At 28.4% G+C, this 25,302-nt stretch overlaps 1 protein-coding gene across 2 annotated transcripts in view; it reads left to right on the plus strand.

Moving 5' to 3' along the window:
• Nucleotides 1–25,302, plus strand: part of LOC129988833 (corticotropin-releasing factor receptor 1-like) — a 241,572-nt gene that overhangs the window by 79,926 nt on the left and 136,344 nt on the right. The window contains exon 1 of one of the 2 annotated variants that reach the window (XM_056097106.1): nt 17,757–18,302. The exons of the other annotated variant lie outside the window; for it this stretch is intronic. Coding sequence (XP_055953081.1) covers nt 18,218–18,302 — 85 coding nt within the window. The 5' untranslated portion in view covers nt 17,757–18,217. Of the gene's footprint in view, nt 1–17,756; nt 18,303–25,302 lie in introns of those variants that run through there. 2 annotated transcript variants of the gene reach the window in all.

A 25,302-nucleotide genomic window follows, 5' to 3' on the forward strand; every position in this document is an offset into this window, starting at 1 on the left:
ATCTCAAATAAAAATGCAAAAAAATATCTCTAACTCGAATAAAAAAAGAAAATACTCTAAATTTAGAAAACGAAATTGATTTTGTAACTCTGCAGAACGACTTTGCTTGTCAAAGCGAAATTAATTTCAACATAAAGGAAACAAAATTTTTCTTACTTTAAATCCTCATGGGATCACTATTTCAAAGTGTGTTTGATTCTCAAATAATCCTATTTATTGGCATGCACAAAGTCATTAATAATTTTTTGTTTCATTTCTTCTTACTTCTCCGGTTCGATGGACCAATGGACTGCTCGTTCCACCTATGGTTCTTACATGCTCTCAGCATTTTACTTCATATATTATCTATACATCAGAGATAGCAAAATCATTTCATTAGAGTGTCCAGACATTACATTTAAATAACAAAATTGATTTACAGGGAAAATATCTAGATAAAAAATAACAATGTAAGATAATTTGTCAAATGAAAATTAAAATATATATTTAATAAAAGTGTATTTCTTATGAAAAACTGAGTTCGTAATCGATGTTATAAGAAGAGGATTTTTGTGTATTTTAGAAAATAATTAACATCTAAACAACAAATGATAGGTTAATTTAGGTCAGTTTTATTACATTATTTCAAGGTTAAATCTATCTCAGCTATAATTAAATTTAATAATAAAATTTTAAATCTCTGAATTAGATTCTTATTTTGAAAAAAAATAAAAAAAATAGCTAAAATTCCTGAAGACAGATAAGTCTGGAATATGTGAAAAAAACTTGTACATTCATAGATTTCTCAAATTGAATAAACGGATTTTGAAGAATTGCAAAACTATTTTTATAAAATTCAGCTTATTTTGTTAGCCAAGATAAAAAAAAAAAAAGGATTTTCGTTCTCTTTTTATATGCTTGTGTATATATAAAACATTGTAACGTAATTTCTACAAAAAAGACTAGGAATATGTACAATCTAAAAGGATATTGAACACATTCTATCTAAAAGTTAAGTAGGAAAAGATTGCAGATACAATGAAATTACGAAAAGATCAGAAGAACAGCTTCAGATATCTTATTCTTGTATATTTTTTTTTATTATTTAGTATATTTATTTTATTATTTACTATATATATTTAATATATCTTGTATATTTTTTATTACTTTTATTATTTTATTTATTATTAGCTATAATAGAATTTAATATTAGAATTTTAAATCTCTAAATTAGATTCTTATTTTGAAAAAAAAAATAGCTAAAATTCCTGAAGACAGATAAGTCTAGAATATATGAAAAATACTTGCACATTCATAGATTTCGCAAATTGAATAAACGGATTTTGAAGAATTGCAAAACTATTTTTATAAAATTCAGCTTATTTTGTTAGCCAAGATAAAAAAAAAGGATTTTCGTTCTCTTTTTATATGCTTGTGTATATGTAAAACATTGTAACGTAATTTCTACAAAAAAGACTAGGAATATGTACAATCTAAAAGGATATTGAACACATTCTATCTAAAAGTTAAGTAGGAAAAGATTGCAGATACAATGAAATTACGAAAAGATCAGAAGAACAGCTTCAGATATCTTATTCTTGTATATTTTTTTATTATTTAGTATATTTATTTTATTATTTACTATATATATTTAATATATCTTGTATATTTTTTATTATTTTTATTATTTTATTTATTATTAGCTATAATAGAATTTAATATTAGAATTTTAAATCTCTAAATTAGATTCTTATTTTGAAAAAAAAAAAAAATAGCTAAAATTCCTGAAGACAGATAAGTCTAGAATATATGAAAAAAACTTGCACATTCATAGATTTCGCAAATTGAATAAACGGATTTTGAAGAATTGCAAAACTATTTTTATAAAATTCAGCTTATTTTGTTAGCCAAGATAAAAAAAAAGGATTTTCGTTCTCTTTTTATATGCTTGTGTATATGTAAAACATTGTAACGTAATTTCTACAAAAAAGACTAGGAATATGTACAATCTAAAAGGATATTGAACACATTCTATCTAAAAGTTAAGTAGGAAAAGATTGCAGATACAATGAAATTACGAAAAGATCAGAAGAACAGCTTCAGATATCTTATTCTTGTATATTTTTTTATTATTTAGTATATTTATTTTATTATTTACTATATATATTTAATATATCTTGTATATTTTTTATTATTTTTATTATTTTATTTATTATTAGCTATAATAGAATTTAATATTAGAATTTTAAATCTCTAAATTAGATTCTTATTTTGAAAAAAAAAAAAAATAGCTAAAATTCCTGAAGACAGATAAGTCTAGAATATATGAAAAAAACTTGCACATTCATAGATTTCGCAAATTGAATAAACGGATTTTGAAGAATTGCAAAACTATTTTTATAAAATTCAGCTTATTTTGTTAGCCAAGATAAAAAAAAAGGATTTTCGTTCTCTTTTTATATGCTTGTGTATATGTAAAAAATTGTAACGTAATTTCTACAAAAAAGACTAGGAATATGTACAATCTAAAAGGATATTGAACACATTCTATCTAAAAGTTAAGTAGGAAAAGATTGCAGATACAATGAAATTACGAAAAGATCAGAAGAACAGCTTCAGATATCTTATTCTTGTATATTTTTTTTATTATTTAGTATATTTATTTTATTATTTACTATATATATTTAATATATCTTGTATATTTTTTATTATTTTTATTATTTTATTTATTATTAGCTATAATAGAATTTAATATTAGAATTTTAAATCTCTAAATTAGATTCTTATTTTGAAAAAAAAAATAGCTAAAATTCCTGAAGACAGATAAGTCTAGAATATATGAAAAAAACTTGCACATTCATAGATTTCGCAAATTGAATAAACGGATTTTGAAGAATTGCAAAACTATTTTTATAAAATTCAGCTTATTTTGTTAGCCAAGATAAAAAAAAAAAGGATTTTCGTTCTCTTTTTATATGCTTGTGTATATGTAAAACATTGTAACGTAATTTCTACAAAAAAGACTAGGAATATGTACAATCTAAAAGGATATTGAACACATTCTATCTAAACGTTAAGTAGGAAAAGATTGCAGATACAATGAAATTACGAAAAGATCAGAAGAACAGCTTCAGATATCTTATTCTTGTATATTTTTTTATTATTTAGTATATTTATTTTATTATTTACTATATATATTTAATATATCTTGTATATTTTTTATTATTTTTATTATTTTATTAATTATTAGCTATAATCGAATTTAATATTAGAATTTTAAATCTCTAAATTAGATTCTTATTTTCAAAAAAAAATAAAAAAAAAATAGCTAAAATTCCTGAAGACAGATAAATTTAGAAAACGAAATTGCTTTTGTAACTCTGCAGAACGACTTTGCTTGTCAGAGCGAAATTAATTTCAACATAAAGGAAACAAGATTTTTCTTACTTTAAATCCTCATGGGATCACTATTTCAAAGTGTGTTTGATTCTCAAATAATCCTATTTATTGGCATGCACAAAGTAATTAATAATTTTTGGTTTCATTTCTTCTTACTTCTCGGGTTCGATGGACCAATGGACTGCTCGTTCCACCTATGGTTCTTACATGCTCTCAGCATTTTACTTCATATATTATCTATACATCAGAGATAGCAAAATCATTTCATTAGAGTGTCCAGACATTACATTTAAATAATAAAATTGATGCACAGGAAAAATATCTAGATAAAAAAATAGCAATGTAAAATAATTTGTCAAATGAAAATTAAAATATATATTTAATAAAAGTGTTTTTCTTGTGAAAAACTGAGTTCGTAATCGACGTTATAAGAAGAGGATTTTTGTGTATTTCAGAAAATAATTAACATCTAAACAACAAATGATAGGTTAATTTAGGTTAGTTTTATTACATTATTTCAAGGTTAAATCTATCTCAGCTATAATTAAATTTAATAATAAAATTTTAAATCTCTGAATTAGATTCTTATTTTGAAAAAAAATAGCTAAAATTCCTGAAGACAGATAAGTCTGGAATATGTGAAAAAAACTTGTACATTCATAGATTTCTCAAATTGAATAAACGGATTTTGAAGAATTGCAAAACTATTTTTATAAAATTCAGCTTATTTTGTTAGCCAAGATAAAAAAAAAAGGATTTTCGTTCTCTTTTTATATGCTTGTGTATATGTAAAATATTGTAACGTAATTTCTAAAAAAGACTAGGAACATGTGCAATCTAAAAATATATTGAACACATTCTATCTAAAAGTTAAGTGGGAAAAGATGGCAGATATAATGAAATTACGAAAAGATCAGAAGAACAGCCTCAAATATTTTATTCTTTTAAATTTTTTTATTATTTAGTATATTTATTTTATTATTTACTATATATATTTAGTATATCTTGTTTATTTTTTATTATTTTTATTATTTTATTTATTATTAGCTATAATCGAATTTAATATTAGAATTTTAAATCTCTAAATTAGATTCTTATTTTGAAAAAAAAATAGCTAAAATTCCTGAAGACAGATAAGTCTAGAATATATGAAAAAACTTGCACATTCATAGATTTCGCAAATTGAATAAACGGAGTTTGAAGAATTGCAAAACTATTTTTATAAAATTCTGCTTATTTTGTTAGCCAAGATAAAAAAAAAAAGGATTTTCGTTCTCTTTTTATATGCTTGTGTATATGTAAAATATTGTAACGTAATTTCTAAAAAAGACTAGGAACATGTGCAATCTAAAAATATATTGAACACATTCTATCTAAAAGTTAAGTGGGAAAAGATGGCAGATATAATGAAATTACGAAAAGATCAGAAGAACAGCCTCAAATATTTTATTCTTTTATATTTTTTCTTAAGATAATGTTGTAAAGGCTTATAATTTAATATATAACGCATTTTATAACTTAATAACCAATGTTTTTTTAAAAAAGCGAGTGTCTAACATCTTTCTCATTGTGGTAATGGATTTCAGAATATCGTAAAATATGTGCGGCAAAATGCATAAACCTCTATAAATAGATACTTAATAATAGATTTCTGAGAAGTTTTTGAGTATAATGTCTGGAATTGTTTTAACTTATTGAATTTAAGGATAGAGCGGTTTTACTAGCCAAGCATTGTTATGTTAAACTGCAGATATTTAAGGATACCCGAGATATTACATAACACATAAGACATTTAAAAGATATTGTAAGAAATATAAGTAAAATCTTTGAAAAAAGGAAGTTGCGAAAAATTCTCACAAAATTTTTACATAAAACTTTTAAATATTGGTTTAAATAATTTAAAAGTTTTACTAAAAAACTATACAGAATAATTTTAATGATAAATTATGAAATTTTGTAACAGACAAAAAATATAGATTTGTAATGGTGGTGATTCCCATGACATCAGAATTACATGCTATGTGTAACAATTCATGTAACACAGCGATTCTCAACCTGTGGGGGGCGCCCCCCTAGGGGGGTGCGAGAATATCCAAGAGAAAATATTATTTAAAACAGTTGATTAAAACAGTTGACTGAAAGGAAAGCACACATACACATAGAAAACAAAATACATTTCGACATATGTAATAACTTATTAAAGTAAAACAACTTTCTTAATCAAAACATACTAAATTAAAACAAATTTAATAATTATTAGTGACTTCCTGCGGCCTGTCTTGCAGAGCAAAGTTTTTCGAAGGAAGACTTAATATTAGAAATAGCCACTCTCAGTTCTGCCGAGATGTATATTTTGTCTTCAAAGAAACCACAGTAGAAAATCCAGTTTCACATAGGTATAATGTTGAAAATGGTAATAGAATGCGAAATGCCCTTGTTTTTAGTGCAATTAAAATCATCCTCTACTCCTGCCCTAAGTCAAATAGTAATTTATTACTAAATTGTCTTCTAGTTTTGCCAATTGTCGTGAAGTCTATGAATTTTTCTTCCTCATCAATTGAGAGTCCTTCAGGAGTCTTATGAAATGGATCCCTAACTCACTCGTAACTCGCTATCAGTTTGTCGTCAGCAAGAAAATACTTTTTCAAATTCTTTGCCAGCATGGCTAAATGATTTTCAGTGGTTACAAAAACAATTTTTACATGTTCTTCTTCAGCCTTATACGTTTTAGTACAATCATCCACATTTGCAAACATTGTTAGATTTCTTTGCTTTAAATTTCTGCTCCGCAATTCCAATTTTCCAAAAAAGGCATTAACTTTATCACTCGTATCCAACATATGTGTATTTGCTCCTTGGAGTTGAAGATTCAAGTTATTAAATTTCTCGAATATATCGACCAAGTAGCTCAATTTCATCATAAATAAACCATCGCGAAAATTCTCGGCCTCCGATCTGTTTTCTTCTTCTAGGAAAATGACGATTTCTTCTCCTAATTCATAAACACGTTGTAAAAATTTCCCACGTGATAACCATCTTGCCTCGCAATAAAATAGTAAAGCTGAATGTACTGAACCCATGTCTTTACAAAGTGTGGAAAAGATTCTCAATTTCAGGGGGTCTCATTTTTATATTATTTACTACGGTTACAAACGTAGTTAACACAATATTCAGACCAGGACTCGTTTCTTTCGAATCCAAAGCTTTTCTGTGGATCATGCAATATGTCCAGACGTAGTGAGGTGATTTTTGTTTTACAAGTGCTTGTATACCTTGGAATCTTCCGGACATTGAACGAGCACCATCGGTGCATATTCCGACGCAATTTTTCCAATCTATGTTTGCCTATTTCATAAAATCATTTAAAATAGCAAATAATGCGAGGGAGGGTTTTGAGTTCTATTGGTTTGCAGAAAAGTCGTTCTTCTACTACTGACATATTATCACAAAATCGAACATAGGCAATCAAATGAGCATCTTTATTACTATCTGTTGCTTCATCAAGCTGTACTGAAAACAATTTGTCACGCAACTTCTAGAAAAGTTGACACTGTACATCTTCAGCTATATCACCAATTAGACGAGCAACAGTATCATTTGAAACAGGACGGACTGCAATTGTTTTGAAAAATTATCTCCAAACATAGTTTCTACAATCTCAATTGCTGCTGGCAAAATAAGCTCTTCACCAATGGTGTGAGGTTTATTACATCTGGCTATTTTATATGAACTTTGTAAGATGCAATAAAGCTTTTTTATTCACAGACAAAGTTTCTTTAAAAAATGATTTTAATTTTAATTCGAAGAATTCTCTGGGTTTTTTTACGTACTCACTATGAAGCGCTTCCAAATGTCGTTTCATGCTGCCTGGGTCAACATTCTTGAGTAAATAATATACAGGGGCCTTTCTTCTTCATTTACTTCAGTACTGGTGAACCCAAAATTTAAGCATTCTTGAGAATATTTTCTTGATTTTATTTTCGGAACCACGCTCGTCACGTACTTGTTCATGCTTGACTGTCGTCTAATGCTCGCTTACTTCCGCTTAAAAATTCATCCATGAGTTTGCATAAATCTGCTGCCGTAAATATTTAATATGGTGAATTGCAATTAACACGAAAACATATATAAAATACACATTCACGATATATTCGATAGCGATAGAAGGATCGACTCGACTGAGACTGACTGAAATTGAAAATTGAGTTATCAAACATTTCCCTTCTTCCTATGAGAAAATATCTGCACATGCTCGAGACGGCATCGGTCGTGTGGATTCTCTTCCACAAACATTACTTATTTTTTCTCTTTTGTTTAGTCATGCTCCTGTTTTATTTCTTTTATTATTCGAAAAAATGTATTCCCAGTTTTTAAATTTAACTCACCCCGTCTAGGTTAACATTCATTGACAAATTTTCTACTTTCATATTCTTTTAACGTTATCTCCCTGTTTGGTTTTCATTGTAAATATAATAATTAAAATTTCCCCCTTTCATTCGCTTCATCTGTTCACTGCCCGCTTTGCAAAATGCCAGATGTAGTTTTTCGCCAATGTTGGCTCGCTTTTACTCTTTATTTGGCAGTTAGTTAAAAATAATTTAAAAACAGAATACTCAATATACATTATTGTTGTATACTTTTTATTGTAAGCGCGGGGGGGGGGCGAGATGAAAATTATGATTGAAAACTGGGCCACGAATACTGAAAGGTTGAGAAACGCTGTTGTAACACCTAACACAAATTGTCCTATGTTGTGCCACGGTATTATGTCCCTGCAAAATATGCAATAGTTTCAAAATGAACTGGGCACATTTCACGAGCATCACGTGATCATAAATTTATATCCTAATTTATTTTTTATACAATATCAGTATTTATAATAATAATATTTTTATGCAACACAGACGTCAGTTTTATTAGTTCACAAACTAAATAAATATACTCTTGAAATAAATTTTATTGCTTCCTATAATATGCTAGTTTTAGTATTGAAATTTATCAGTAATTTGAGTTTCTTTCAAATAATCAAATTAAATTAATGTACTCCTGAAATAAATTGTATTGCATCGTTTAATATGCTAGTTTTAGCATTGAAATTTATTAGTATTGTGAGTTTTTTTTCTTCCAATAATCAAATTAAATTAATGTAACTCGTGAAAAAATTTGTATTGCATCTTTTAATATGCTAGTTATTGCTTTGAAATTTATTAGTATTGTGAGTTTATTACCAATAATCAAATAAAATTAATGTACTCGTGAAATAAATTTTATTGCCTTGTTTAATATGCTAGTTTTAGCATTGAAATTCATTAGTATTGTGAGTTTTTTTCCAATAATCAAATTAAATTAATGTACTCGTGAAATTAATTTTATTGCATCTTTTAATATGCTAGTTATTGCTTTGAAATTTATTAGTATTGTGAGTGTATTTCCAATAACCAAATTAAATTAATGTAATCGTGAAATAAATTTTATTGCGTCTTTTAATATGCTAGTTTTAGCATGGAAATTTATTAGTATTGTAAATTTCATTACAATAGATTCTTTTTTAAATTTAGATAAACACTAAGTTTTTTCTTCAGTCAGGAACTAAATTACGGTAACATTTCTGATATTTTTGATACTCAATATTCACTGGCAACTGAAGCTGATATTACACATAAAGAAAAATATGAATGGCAAAATCATAGATGAATGGATTCTCTTCCCACGTGCCTTGGGGCTATAGAAAATAAGCGGCCAAAGAAAGGAAACATAAAGATGAATTCAACAGCTTTCCTTTCATAGATAGAATTTTACTTCATAGAGTGTCGATTATTCCTAGTAAAATCTTTCGAATATTCTATTGAATAATAATAAAATTTTCGAATATTACGTGGGTGTGTAAAGAGTGAAGTTTTTTCTTGGATAATGTTACGCCTTCATCTTGATTTAGATTCTTTAGCAGTGTAATAAAAAATAGTTCAACATGCTGTTTTATTTTAAACATTTCTCTATATTTTAATCTAATAAAAATTTTAATGAATTGTTTCCTGTAAATGTTAGCTAATTTTTCATATTTATTTCAAAATTTTTGAACAGCATTCTTTTTAACAAAAGTAGGTGTCCAATGAAAAGATTTTGAAATGTTCTTATATATATACTAATTACTTCAAGACAGAGTTATGCTTAGAGCTAGTAAAAAAATGGATTCTATATTGTTATAAACTTGTAATGTTGCTTCCCAGCATGGTTAGTTCAACAACTGAAAAGACAGTTTTACGATCAGTTCTGTTGGATGCTGATCAGGTGCCGCATCAATGATCTCAGTTATTGATGACAAACTTGGCGATTATTTGGCAACTTTGGCGGCAAAATGGATATTACTGGAAACTTCGAGAATTTCCGCAAATCATCCAATTGGGATAGAGATGCGCCTGATTGGTCCAGAGCCTTCTCGGCCCAGTTAATAAAAGGCCGGCAGTCTTAAGCTGAAATCAATCGTAGTCAGACAAAAACAAGTATTGAATCGTCAAGAGGATAACGAAGCAACAACGTTGTGTGGAGCTCATGTGATTGCTGAATTGAGCTGTGTACCGAGTCCTGGTGTTTATTGTAGAAGCAGCATCGAATCATATGAGGAGTAGCCAGTCGTGTAGTAATGAGGCGGCAGGTGGATACAGCAAAAGCGAGGAGACTGTGGAGAATTGCAGACGTTTGGAGAAGCCGCAGAGAGTAGCTACGACGATTCCCTCCTCCTGTTGAATTCTGTCTGGCCGCTTTGTGTAATGTGGTTGTTATTACTACCAATTACTACTTGTGGGCTATGGTTTGTTGTAATGTGTTGCCTGTGTTCGTCTCGGCTGTATATTTGTTATCTGTGTATTCTTGTCTTCGTGTTTAATAAAAGTCGATGTTCGTTATTGAGGCCTGCTGGTTGTTTTCACACCATACACTCACTACAAACGAACCCGGCGATTTTACGGACATAGTAGAATTGAAATTCCGTAACAATATCAATGCAATAAACGATTGATCACTTCCGCATTAGCAACTTCACTTAAATATCTGAATCAATAAATTTTGTCTGGAAGATAAGTTCAAATCCGGTAATAGACGTTTTTTCCGATTTTTTTTATTCTTTTTAAATGAATTGGATTAGTTTCAAGTGAATAAAATTTGCAACTGATCTTCTATTCAATTTTTTTTTATGTTCTCGAGTTCTGAACAGTTCAACATACGTGTGTCCTTAATGGCTATGCAGTATTTAAGATTATCAGAAATTTATTGATTAATTTTAAACTGCTTGTGATTCCGCACTGTGACGTCACCTGGTGGTAACCTTACAGGAAAAAAATAACAAAATCTCATTATGATTATGATAAAAATGATAAGTTAAAGATTAAAATAGAAATATAAATGATAGATTTTATAAAAGCAGCTTTTATTTGTATACTAAAAATCAGAAAATATTTTTGATCAAAATGTAGGCATCAATGTATAAACTAGAAACGCAGATGTTGAAATCAGTGCGATAAAAATAATTAAACAATAAAGAATATCATAAGGGAAAAAAAACAGCAAGTGTGGTCGCCTCAAAACTTTCTTGCATATCCTCTAATAATGGTGTTATACCAAAGAATCGTCTGTATGAAATAGACGTAAAATAGTTACAAAATATTAATCTTTGTTGAGAATTTAGCCTTTTTACTAAACCTATTGCGTGCTTCTTAGTTGTTTTTTTTTTGGCGATTAAAATCTGCTATGAGGGTAATAATATACGAACATCAAATTTGTGTTTAAACGCGTTTTTCCCAACTGATTGAAACAAAAATTGGCTCGAAACTATATTTGTAATCACAAAATAATATACGAAATTTGATGTATTTAAGTCCCTGCGTTTTTGAGCTATTGCGTTTGCATATTTTTAAAAGTACAGACAAACAGATGCTCAATCCTTCCTAGATTTGACTCAAACTTTCATAAGTGTCTACAATAGAGACATTAAATATGTCTACCGAATTTTATGTATAGCTCTCTTCATTTTGTAGTTATTGTGTTAACTGATATTCGAACAGCTAGACAGATAGACTTCTTCTGAGTGGATATTGCTCAAAATTTGACAGAAATCTGCAAATTTTATGCAAAAATCACACACCAAATTTCAATCCTCTAGCTCAAAACATTTTTGAGTTATCTTTGTCTCAGACAGACAGACGAACGGACATTTTTCAAAACTGTGTTTTTCGAACTCCGGGAGCTTTAAAATATGGAGATTCGTCAAAATCTAGAGTTCTACTTTTTTTTTTAATGAGTATAAATATTTTCTCTGTACGAAAAAGTAAAATTCAAAAACATTCAAGAAAGATTAAAATATAAATGAGATTAAGACTGAAATTTACTTAAAAATCAATTTGTTTCAGAATTTTATGCTTTTTGTTTTTTTTTCAAACTTTTTTAAAAACAATCTTTTTTTTAGTACATTAATAAACGCATCAATTTAAAATATTTTACTATTTAAATATGTTGATAAATTGAACCACGACAATCTCGTTCATTATTCCCTTTTTCATGCGTCTGTATTATTTAACATGGCGTCTGTGAATTTCTCTGGAATACTATATATCTTAAAGTTACTTTATGCTGCAAATTATTGATAAATATGAATTAATATACTTATTTGCATCTCGAATATGCCCACTTAAAGCAAATAAAGGAAAAAATTCAGAATAATATTTTATGATTCAGTATTAACTCATTCAAAAAAACTTTTAGTTTTTATTTTTTGAAAATACTACATCTGAATATTCTTAAATACAGAATTTAGGATAAATCGTATTTTCTTTCGAGAAAAAACCCCCTTGAATTCTCAGTCATTATTTTACTCTCGTTTCAAAATCGATTGACGAAAAGTTTCATCGCAATTTCATTTTATCTGCTATACATAAAAAGTTAATTTATTTCTGTTCTTACCATATGGGCGCCTTTATTTGAATATGCAATGCATTTTAGTTTAAGGAAATGTTTCGAGAACAAATTTAATAAAAAGAGATTGTATTTACTTTTTTTAAATGATTTTTGATCGGCGAAAAGGTTTCGTTTTTCGACGCAATGCGTGAACTTTGCTTTACTCTTGGAAATCTGTATCCTCAATAAAGTGATTTTTAGACACTTTGATTTATGATAAGGTTTATAAAAAAAAGAGTTAAATGTAGCATAAACTCGAAATAATGTTTCCTCGCAAACAGGGATACAAATTATGTTCCGGAGATATATCCGTAATTCCTGATTCTTTTTTTTTTTTTTTTTTTTTAAAGTTTTCGAAATCCTGAATTCCTAGATTTTTTTACAGAGGCTCTCGAACTCTTTCGGAATTTGTCTTGTAAGACTTAATGTTTTATTATAACTGAATTAGAACTTTGTCAATCGATAACTCACCCAATGTGACAATTTGGACAGTTTTATTTGCAACTCTAGAAAAATGAAAATTAAATGTTTCTTTAACAAAACTTCGGGTTTTTTTCTTATTTTATTTATTTTATTCGGTAATAAGGCTTTTCGTAATTCTATCTGACAAAATGCTACAATTGCTCATTTTGTAAAGAAAGTAATAACAATCAAAACAAAAATTAAAATGCCTTAAAAATGCTGCATTAAAAAAAATAATTTTCCACATTTTATAGTCAATCTACCAGATTCAAGAGCATCACTATTTTTAAAAATCGATTACGATTTTTATGTCAAAATAGCTCCACTTTTCACAAATTACTTTCCAGGTGAAAGGATGAAGGATTTTTTGAAAAGACATAATTTATTAAAAATTTGTTTTCTTTACAATAAACAAGAATATTTTGACCATAAAATCTGTTTTGAATATTTTGAACACAAAATATGTTTTGAATATTTTGACCATAAAATCTTTTTTGAATATTATTGACATAAAGTTAACTTTTTAAAATTCATTAAATGCCATTTTGAAAGTAATTCCAACATTAGAGTAAAATTTACGCCAAGATACTTTTCTATGGCATTGACATTACAGTAAAAGATTAAATTATTTATTTCTTAGATTTCTGATGAATTACTTTTAATGATGATTAAACTTTTAAAAACAGTCTCTGGCTTTTGTGCCGTGTTTTTTACCTGTCGGCACGTGATTAAAATATATTGCACTAAATGGAAGCAAATTAAAATATCTAAAAATTACATTATGCACATTTTTGAACTTCACCTGAATGCAAAACATTTCTTAATAATAAACATAACTAATTTGATAATGTTATAAACTTAAAAGATGAACTTCAAAGGTTACGAATCTTTTCCGACTCAAAGCTGAAGTGCCTTAGTGTGATTAATTCCTTTCAAGTTAGAGCTGCACTCAACGGCCTTTGAATTCTTTATCTTCTTCTGCATCAAAAGTCCCTTTAATAAAACACTCTATTTGGATAGAAAAGACCTGGAAATGAAGCGAAACACCACTCATCGTTTACAAGAAAGCATTCTATCTTCAAAAGAACAATACAATCGCTCAATTTCTCGGATGTTTCTTTGTTTCAAAAAAGTAGAAAGAGAGAAGTTGTTTAAATAAAGGTACCCGCATACAGTAAGCATAAACGAATTTCGTTTTTAAGCATGAAAGTTAAGAGGACGCGCGCGTGTGTGTATGTGTTTATAAGGGAAGTAACACAGTTTAAATCAATCGTTTAACAATCATTATGGCGTTTAATTCAGTTAGTGAGATATGAGTATAATTAAACTCATACAAAGTAACCTGTACGTCTAAACAAATAATGTGAATCGGATAATCTCTTTACCTATGGTTTGAAGAAAAGCATGAATATGTTTTAGATATCACAAGTGAAAGATCTCCGAAAAATGACCTCACGCTGAAATGAAGTGATTCTAATTTTCGTCTTTTCTTTTACGAAATTGCAAAACTCCCGTCATTGTTTGAGCTCCATTCTCTAAGAAAACTGATAGTAATAAATAAATCTTTTCGGATTTTGCACGTAAATATGTTCCGGCAGAATGCGCTGTTTACTTCAAGAAAATAATTACGTTTATTTGTCTTGAAAGAGCACCTTTATGAATATATTTTCATAACGTACGCGTTTCCGGAGGCGCATTTTTAGGACAATTAATTAAAACTTTTGGTTTCGTCTCGTTTTTAATGGTGATTCAAATGACGATTCTTCACAATTTTAGCATATATTTGTTTGTCCAAGCGATATTTATATTTATTGATTCAAACGATGAGTTATTTATATTTCTGCAAGAGAAATTTAGAGTAGTTTCATAGCGGAAAACCAATTCAAAATTTTCAAATATAATCGAGCCAGTAAAATATTGCTGGAAAATCTATCCATAAGAAGTCTGTCATTTCACGGCTGTCATAATTAACTAAGCATTGCATTTCAAAATGCGTATATTTTAAGTTTACAAATTTCATACGTTATTCACAATAAACAAATTGATTTTTAGTTTTAGATTGACTAACCGCTTTCAATTTGTATTATATTTACACTGCGTTTAGATTTCGATTTATGATTTCACAAATGCTAATATACTGAAAACAATATTCCAAATAAAAGTTAAAATAAATTTTAGTTCAACTTATAATCAAAATTTTAAAAAATATATCTTTTAAAGAGTATATTCTTGTGGAGTGCCAACACACACACATGCATTTTTTCATCTTTATTAAAGTAAAGATAAAAATATATATGATGTGCTTAGTATGCAGACAACTAAATATTACTATTTCTTCGATTATATGGAATTATATTTTTATAATTTTTATGGTTGTAAAAAGTAAGCTAATTTCTTCTGAGAAATATTCCACGAATACGATGCGATCAAAATGAAATCAATGTCATTCTTAAATTCAATGAATGAACAACCGTTTCAGAAGTTTTAGTAAAAGAAATTTGACTCTATAGTCGATATTTAACCCTTAGTACTCAGTAAAGTAATTCGATGCTTAATTATTCACTTAATACAAGCACTTGTTCATTGTTTCAAAAAATAAATATATATAATTGCATTAAGTTGGATTTCTCCAAAAAATTCATCTATATCTTCTTACCAATCTGTAGATATTTTTAATAATTAAAATTAATAAAAATGTCAAAATGATGCACTGTATTACATGGTTCCTTGTGAGTATACATCCTAGTGCAAAAGGATAAAAGGATAATAGGATAAAGGATTAAATTATTATCCTACCTCGAAGCTGAAAATCTCCCACTTTTATGGCGTATTGTATAAAAAAAAGTCAATAGTATCTAATCGAGTGTATATTTTTTTAATCGCAAATGATGTTATTCCCGTAAAACGATCACTTTCTTACGAAAAATGAACATTACTAAATTTAGTTTAATTACATTAATATCAAGTTTGGAAGCAACACAAACGATATTTTCAGCTGAACCTTATAAGTTTCAGCCGCTGGCAAGGAGATGACAGAGCTGACTCTGAACGTTTCTGCTTTTTAATAACAGGAGAACGTTTGTTTCACGGCATCAGATTTAATGCACATCAGGCCTGGATATATGACGAATTTTCACTGGAATAGAATTCCTGAGCTAATACCTTTATACGCTAATGCTTTTTAGAATTTTATTCTTACATTTTATTTTCTTCTGCCCTAAAACCTAGATTTTATCAGAGCTTACTTACTACCCACAGTGGCTCTAGAATATTAATCACAGAAAGATGTTGAGGATGGTAATTCTGAAATCTTTATTCCGAAATCGTCTGTAATGAAATAAAATTCAACCCATTTTAAGTAAGATTGGTAAGAATAAATTTTCTATACAGGAAAACAAGGGGTTTTGTTATATATTTTGTCAGCTAGCATGATGAACCCAAACTTTAATGCTTAAGAAAAGAATTTTTAGGCAGGAATAGTCATTATTTAGAAGAGAAACATGATTTTTACAAGAATCGTTCAAGCCATCAATCCAGGACTTAAATTATATAGTATGTATTTATAGCGAAAATAAGTATTTAATATTTATTTGCTAAATTTTTTTTATAAAATATCTTATTATTTATATTATTACTTATTATTATTATTATTATATATTACTTATGATAAAAATATTTTATCAGATAAACAAATAAGGGTCTTGTACTTGAATCAGTTGCAAAGACACCTTTCATTATTTACTAATACAGTATAAAACTAACAGATTAATTTTAAGCCAAAGTTTGAAAGTAGCAAGAAATCATCATCAATATAAATAGAAAAGAATGTAAAGTGACTGTTTTTTTATATAATTAAATGAATAAAACTGAAACACTAATTTTTAGAAAGAGTGGTTTGGTTTGGTTATATTAACGTCCCGTTTGAAGCAACACTAGGGCTATTTTTGAACGGACCTCGTCATTTTGAACCACGGTCAGATGACGAGGACGACACCTGAGCTGGCACCTCCCTCTCCACACCAGCGGGAGGACGTTTGGTCATGACGAATTTAACATGCAACAGACCCCCTTACACGACGGTTCTTCGGTGAAATCGGGTCACGAACCTGAAACCCTCCTGTTCCGAAGCCGAGACCTTACCACCAGGCCACCGCGGCCCTTTTAGAAAGAGTGAACCAAGAGCTTAAAAGTAAATTACAATCACATTAAAAGTATGCAAATATCAGAATTCCATCTAAGACCTGAGTAAATAAGATTGGTATGTTTGAATTTTTTTAGAATTCGATAACTTAACCCCTTAACTATGATTTTCGTTCCAAAAGTTTGGGCCGAAAACGTAAACAAGGCCATGCTGACTTCGAGACATTAAACGGTTCGGCAAATCGGTCCTCAGTTGTACGCGCACGACTTACGGAATGTAAATACTGCACATAAGCCGCAATTAGTTTAATTTTGTGGGATATTTGATAGGTAATTATAACCTGATATAATAATTGCGATAAATATACAAAATAATTATTATCAATCTCTAAAATATGACATAATTCAAAAACATCCATTTGCAGTCCGATTATCGTTGCTCGAGCATCATACTACGGGCTATGCCCGTAGTTGTAGGTAAAAGGATTAAAATAAATTAGTGCCATCAAAATAATAACTTCATTGAAATGTGAAGAAATGTTAATATATAACAGGAAATCTTTTTCTACCGAAAGGTATGTTGATATCAAAGAAGTTTGTCATTGCTTGGTTTTAATCCCTGGTGTTTGGGTGTTTTTGTATTTTGACAATATTTGTATTTTGATAATATTTACCTTTACTATATTTTGTGTATTGTCTCAGTGTCTTCTGTTATTACTGTATATTATACTACTGTTTCTGGCAATCAGTTTTATTTTTGATGCCATCAAATCTGTCTCTTTGTGAATGGCAACGTTGTTGTGAAAAGAATTCGATATCCATAACCGCACTATGCTGCAGATATACTTTTCCTGTATTTTTATTTGTGTGCCGTCCTCATCTTGAATGTGAAAATCAAATGCTGTGTGTGCAAGAATTCTTGTCTTTTAGTCCCAAACGACAACCTTGATTCTGAAACTATGAAGAAATTTGAAAAAATGATGAAAAAATTTTCCATCAGATTAATTTTGAAATTTACAAAAACATATTTTTCATATGAAAATAAAATGGATTCCATTGACTTTGTTTTAAATCAAGTATATATATACCTCTTCAATTCTCAAAGTATTTAGGACGCTTGCATAGAGAAATTGGAAAATACGAAGAAAAAAAGTCTACAAGATCAAGACTGGAATTTGAAAAAAATATATTTTTATTTGAAAATAAAATGAATTCGATTGAATTTTACTTAACATATAATTAGTGCGTCACTTCAATTTACTTTTGGAATCCCTTGTGTATCTTGCGAGACATGAATCGCAGCATTAGACTATATCCATTTAATTGTTTGATGATATTTGTTGGGTCAATTACCTTCATATCGCTCCTGAAAACAGGTAAATATGAGTAGGAATTATTTCTTCCTAAATCTATTATCTTTTAAAATAAATTCATTGTTTCTTTAAAAAATGAATGTATTATGTGATATAAAGTGAATGCATATTCCCTTTAGTTATAAATGAACTAATTTTCTGCTGTGTCATTCTATCAATCACGATTTAGGTTAACATTTTCCTGACAAGCAAATAATTTTTCTGCTTTTTTTTCTCGCATTCATATAAGAGTAACAAGGATTTGATATTCTTTGATGGAAATTCTGAAAATAATTGAAAGTTATTTTTAACCTACATACAGTAGTAATAATGTCCATTAATGATCGCAGGTTCATTAATGACTTTAGATTTTAAATTTTGCTGCTGTCTGGGCATTACTTTTTTCCTTGTATTTGGTATTTTTGAGTGCTAGGTATATAAAAAAATATATGAAGTATTTGAGTGAATATTAGATTGCATAAGGCAGTCAAATGTTACATCAATTTTTTTAAACGTAATATCTTCATTCTTATTTCTGTGCAAGTTATCTCAGTGAAATAAATATTGCTTTTATAACCTGAAAAACCCGATTGAGGTTATAAAAGTAAGGATAAACTGGAATGGCAGCAGAGTTAAATAGCTGCTCTCCGAAGATAAAATTTTGAAGATTTATATCTTTGTATTCATAATCTAATTCACGAATATCCGATATACATATTTTACAACAAACGATTTTTCGAGAATTTGTTTTGCAATAATTGAATTGAAAATAATATATATATACGATAAAGAACAGACGATTCCAAAGTTTCTGTTTTCGAATAAACACATATTTTAGATTAAGTTTCAAAAAAGCAGCTGTTCCTGAAATTTAGATGCACTCGAAATAATTGGATTATGAACACTGAAACCTTTAAATAACAGACGGGTTATAATGCGAGATTTTATCGTTTTTATAAAGGCACCTATGCATTTAAGAGATACTATAAAATATTTATTGTTTAATATGGATAAATGATTTTTCGTGTTTTGCTTTTAAAGACCAGAATTTTTGTTTGGAATGTTAGGAATTGGTTTTTTGAAAGAAAACCAGAGAAAATAAAATGGAAATTACAGATTAAACTTTAAGGCAAAGATCCATTATGGCTGAAAAATAAAACATAGGCTTTTGAAGTATTACTGCAATTTATTTTGTTACTGTAACCATAATTAATTGATACGTATCTTATTCTCTTTTTAAGTTGTTCACTATACAGATCGATATAAATTATTATTATAATTTCGAAAGACTACATAAACAAAACGAGAAAGGTATAAATCTCATTTGACAAGTCAATTCACAATTTTTTTAAGATAAAATAAACCTATAACTTCGCAAATGTTTATTGCTATCGCCATGAGAAATCTATTATTTCTCATATATTGATTTATATTCTTTACTTTGGAGATTAAAAAAAACTGATTGCCATTATCCCTGTTTATGAGTTAACCTGTGCTAATCTGCAGAGATGGGAAAGGTATCGATTTTAAACTACTTCACAGAAAAAAAAAATCACAGCGATTTATTTTAAGATTCTAAGATACTCATCGCTAACTGACAATTAGCAATAAACACTCGAAATAGGATGAAAGAAGCTCTTAAAAGCATAATAAAATGAAACTTCTTAGCGTATTTCTAACGATGAAAAGTTGAACAGAACTCCAAGTCGAACAATTACGCGTAAGATGTTGAGGTCGTAATATTGCGGTGATATAATCTTATTAAGCCGTAATAACATTTCGTTTGTTCTTTTCATATATAACTACCAAGTCGTTCATTTTCGAATGATGCGGGACTATATTATAAATATTGTGACAATTTGCACCTCAAATTCCAAAATTTCATTAGGAAATGGCTTTTGAATAATACAATGGATATAAATGCCGTTGGTAAGGTCTTTTAATGTGTTAAAAGAAATATATACCTTTAGAGTGCTGTTGCGTTAAATTCAAACGCAACTGAATTCATCGAAGGCATGTTTTTTAAGAATTACCTTCGGCTTGGAATGTAGGAATTATTTCATGGATATTTGGCTGCTCGCCTGCTGATTGATTGATCAGCGTAACAAATGTACAACTTCAATATATTCAGTATATAAGCATCTTAAAAAATTATGAATTTGATCTGAACAAAAATGAATTTCCAATTTTAACACTTATCTTATCTCGCAATTTCCCGAATTGGCAATCAGTGCATTTTCTATTGGATCTCGCATTTTTTGCACTTTAGAGTGTTTATTTTTTACGATTACAGATTTTCATTATATCATATTAGCCGCCTTTGGCGACCAGCCGGTTCGCCAATCTTAATGTTCGTTAAAATTTGAATCATTAAATATTTTATGCAATTCCAAGTTTAATAGATTCTTCAGCAAAATATTTTAAAACTTCAGATTTTGATAGTCATATAATTCACTCATAATATTATAAAGGCCTTCAGTCATAACATAATATGTATCTCTAATTTTCTGTTACCCCTCGTAGAATTTATGCTTTAAATTAAAGTGTAAATGATTAATCTGCAATTAATACAATAATATTTTTTACTGAAACAAAACATTTTTTTAATAATATGATTACTGATAATAGAGTCACTGAGTGTTTAAACTTTATGGTCACTAAAGAATATCTTTCTTAATTTATGTAATCTCAAGAATTTGCATGCAAAAGCATGCAACTAACCTAAAAATAATTTAAATCATCCGTTGATAGTGGTTGTCATGACAACAATCAGAACAATGCGCATGCGTGAATTTTCTTCGCCGGTTACGTAACGCAAATGCGTGAATTTTTCTACGCCAGTTGGGGTAACGCTATGCAGATTATACATTTTTAATTTCCTTTATTCTGTGTTATTTTAATTCAAAAGTACTTCAGAATGAATCTGAAACATGGATTAATTAACAATGTTTCATTTTAAATGCATCAAACATTAAGAAAATTAACAGAATCGCGTGAAATAATCCGCCGAAAAATGTTAACCCTAGCCTCATTACTGTTGGGAGAAAAATAAAACTGAAGCCTTACTCATTTGGCGGTGGGGAAAATGGAAGATTATTTTGGCGGAAAAGTTGGCGGTGGGGAAAATAGAAGATTTTTTGGCGGGAAACTTAGTTTTTAATTAATAATTAAAATTTTAATTAAAATTTCAAAAAAAGGGACCCCAGGTGCACATTCCCGACCTCTAAGGTATACATGTACCAAATTTGGCAGCTGTATGTCAAATGACCTGGCCTGTAAAGCGCCAACACACACACACACACACACACACACACACACACACACACACACACACTTTGAGCTTTATTATAAGTATAGATTATTTTCGTTTAACATATAGTATTTCACTTTGTTTGAAAAATAGTTGAACTTATTTGCAAACATCGCATCTAAATAGTGATTTTAAAAAAAATCACATTCAGAGGGTTAAAAGACTTTTAGATAGATGTTTTCTTTTAAATGATTACGCTGAATTATGTTCAAATTTTAATAAGGTATAAATGGAAGTTCTATCGCGTTATAAAGAACTGTTACTTCACTTGCATAATAATATTAACTTATTAAATTAAACCGCGAATATCTCATACATTTAGAAAAAGATGTAGCAAAATTTTTTCATAATAAACAAGAAGTATTATTATGAAAATATAACTAATTTCATTAAATTCTTCAGATTCTAGATGATTCGGGTAATTCCAGATCGTCGAATCCTCAACCAGTTTCGATTTTTCAGTCTCAGAATGATGGATTATCGTCCAAAATACATTTTCTGCCAGTATTTCGATTATCTTGTCCCCTCCCCCCCTTTATTTTTCCGTTCCCTACGATGTCTGAAAACTTAGTTTACCTTTGTAGCCTTCGAAAATTCAGCAACAGAGGTGCAATTTTCAACGCAATTTTTGATTCCCGCTGCCTAGCACAGCTGCGCGTTTCGGTATTGGTGCATGCCGGGAAAAATATCTAACCATATGCGACAAGCGGTTTTGGAGTCCGCTGCCTTTAACAGGCTTGCAGGGTAGCAGGTTTTGATTTGTTGCTGGAGTTGTAGGAAAAAGTCTTCTTCTTTTGTAAGAAGTTTTTTGTGTGTATATGTGTTTTATTTTTCAAAGATGCTTTACATTGTAAGTCAAATACTTGTGGTCGAAAAGAAAATGTAAGAGTTGAATATTTGTTCTTTCAAATCCTTCGAAACTTTTTTTTTCGCAACTAATTTTGTAAAGAATTTTTTTATTTTTTATTTTTTTTATTTCGGTTGAAGATCAACCGCTGCTTTGAAAGAAAATCTACATCTGAAAGCATTCTTAAAATGTCTTCAGTAATTTCATAAAAATTTGTGTGATATATTGTTTGATTATACTTATAAACTTTTAATACAAGCGATCATCGTAAAAAAATAAAAGGGAAAATGTAATAAAATCATTTTTTTTTAATTTTAACTATCTAAAACCTTTAAAAAAGTATATAAATTTTAATAAAGTTTGCAATTAACAAATTTTGGAAAAATAATAAAAAATGATGTAATTATCTTTAGAATTGATAATTTACATTTTAAATTATTTTGTTTATCATTTTACTAATATCGTTGTGCATTTATTTATTTTGAAAATGACAATTATTAATTTATTATTCTGTTAACTAAATACAAATTTTAAAACAGGCTGACATTTATATAAAAAATTCAGATATGTAGACTGCAGAGAATTTTTGTTAATGTTTTATGACTGAATTCTTCGTCAGTAATGGTAAATGTATAATTTGATTCTTTGTTCATCCTGATCCTATTTTATCCAGCGATGCTTGTTTTTTTTATTTCGGTAAAGTGATTTACTAATTAAATCTTTCGATTTCACGTGACACCTTAGGGATTTCTAAATCTTTAAAATTTAATACAAGATTTGCAATAAATGTTTCATCCGACCTTCATCCCGAAATTCATAAATGAAATGGATGAATTATTAATCAAAATGTTAGATATCTTTTAGATGAAGTAAAAAGGTTCAAAAAGGTGTTAAAATCTAAATTTTGTTAAAATTTCTGAATATGAAATAAGTTCTAATATTTTGCTGATATCAATGAATGAATGAATAAATAAATATAAATAAATAAATCCTTCAAGATCATATTTAAACTTTAGGATGTCTTGATGATTGCCAAACTTACAAATCTCTTTTCAGTTTAATAGTTTGAGGCTACATAGATAATTGCATACGCAATTCTGATGAATCAGATGCAAATATGATTTTAATTTGCTAAAACAATTCGAATTAATATATAGTAAGATGGTTTTATTTATATATAATGCAGAAACTTGAACATTGATTACATAACACACTGAGTTAGAATTTCTTAAATCTAAGGTCCCGTGATTTAAATTCTGCAGCTACAATTAAATGTAAAATTATGTGTTCAAACAAATTCTAACTGCTTCAAAAAGCTTTTAAAAAATCCGGCTACTGCTTTTATATGGTTTGTTTTCAGTATATGAAAAAGGGCTTGATCATAATTTTTTTTCCATTATCAGCTCATATATACTCAATTTCATAAGGCCTTGAGCCCCTTATATATTGTCCATTATATTTGTGAATTTTTAAAATTCAGGAATCTGTATAGGTCTAGGAGAAATTATTTTATATTTTAGTCCATTTTAAAAACGCTGAATATTAATTCTTTTATTTAAATAATAATTATTTACTTTTTAATTTGTATCTATCAATTTCTATGTCTATCTAGTGTATTTGTATCTATTCGATTTTAAGCCAACTTCCAAGTGACAAAATGTGAATTGAACTGACATGAAAACGAGTTATTATTTCAATATCATCCAGTTTTGGGGCGCTTAAACTTAGATGTGTTAGAGACACACATCGAAAAGTTAGTTTAAAATCGATTGCAAAATTTATACCAAACTGACAAACAAGCAGCACGCACCAAAAAGCGAGTAAATAAAAATGTTTAAAAAATTATACCACTTATATTGCTTATCATGGCGCCATCTGTTGGTAATGAAAATTTTATTTCTTTTAAAATCAGTTGCAAAATTTGTACCGAACAGACAAACAAATAGAAGGAAAGAAAATGAAGTTTAATATTGTATTTTTATCCAGTTCTGAGTTTCAAGTCTCTAGCTCATCAGAAAGTTAGTTTAAAAAAGATTTAAATATTTGTACGGAACAGAAAAACAGTGACAAGAAAGTAAATAAGAAACATGTTAAAAAAATCACAATCATTCGGCAATTGCTTTATTTCCAAAATTTAAAAATCGTCGAACACCGGAAATAAGTAAACAAATTTCTGACCAACAAAAATTAATTATTAATTTGGATATCGCCTAAATCATCAGGGCTTTAATGGCTAATGTATTTTTTTTTTTTTTTGCGAGTGAGCCCAAAGTATTAAAGATTTATTTTGTAATTTATTGACCCTACTACAGAAATCTCATAATTAAATTTGTAAATTTCTGAAATAAGATGCAATCTCTATGCTGAAAAGCTAATAAATGAAAGATTAAAATATATGCAAATAAGTGGTCCAGTATGGTAAAATCTTGATATATCCTTCGGAGCTTTGTTTAAATACTTAAAATCTTATGGGTGAATTTGTAAGATTTCCTCAAGTCATTTAGACAACATAAATGAAGTTCCTAAATCTCAAAATGTTAAAAATCACAGAAGACGAAGAAAAAAAATTTTAAAATTCTGTTTCCATTATTACCCAGGTTACCTAGGTAGCACAGCCTATTGCACACTATTATACAATAATCTGCTATATTATATGATATTAAACAATATTCCTCTATATTATGCATTATTACGAATATTGATCAATGCCATACAATATTATACAGTATCCGTATGCTACAGGGTAGAAACCGCTGTTATTTATAATTAGATTTCTAATTTACAACACTTGTGAAGATGTAAATTGAGCAGTACAATTGAGGCCACTGGCAGAATCAATGATTCACTTTTACTTTATCTGTTGATTT

The sequence above is a fragment of the Argiope bruennichi genome, chromosome 10 (assembly GCF_947563725.1).
Source record: "Argiope bruennichi chromosome 10, qqArgBrue1.1, whole genome shotgun sequence".
Classification (NCBI taxonomy): Eukaryota; Metazoa; Arthropoda; class Arachnida; order Araneae; family Araneidae; genus Argiope; species Argiope bruennichi.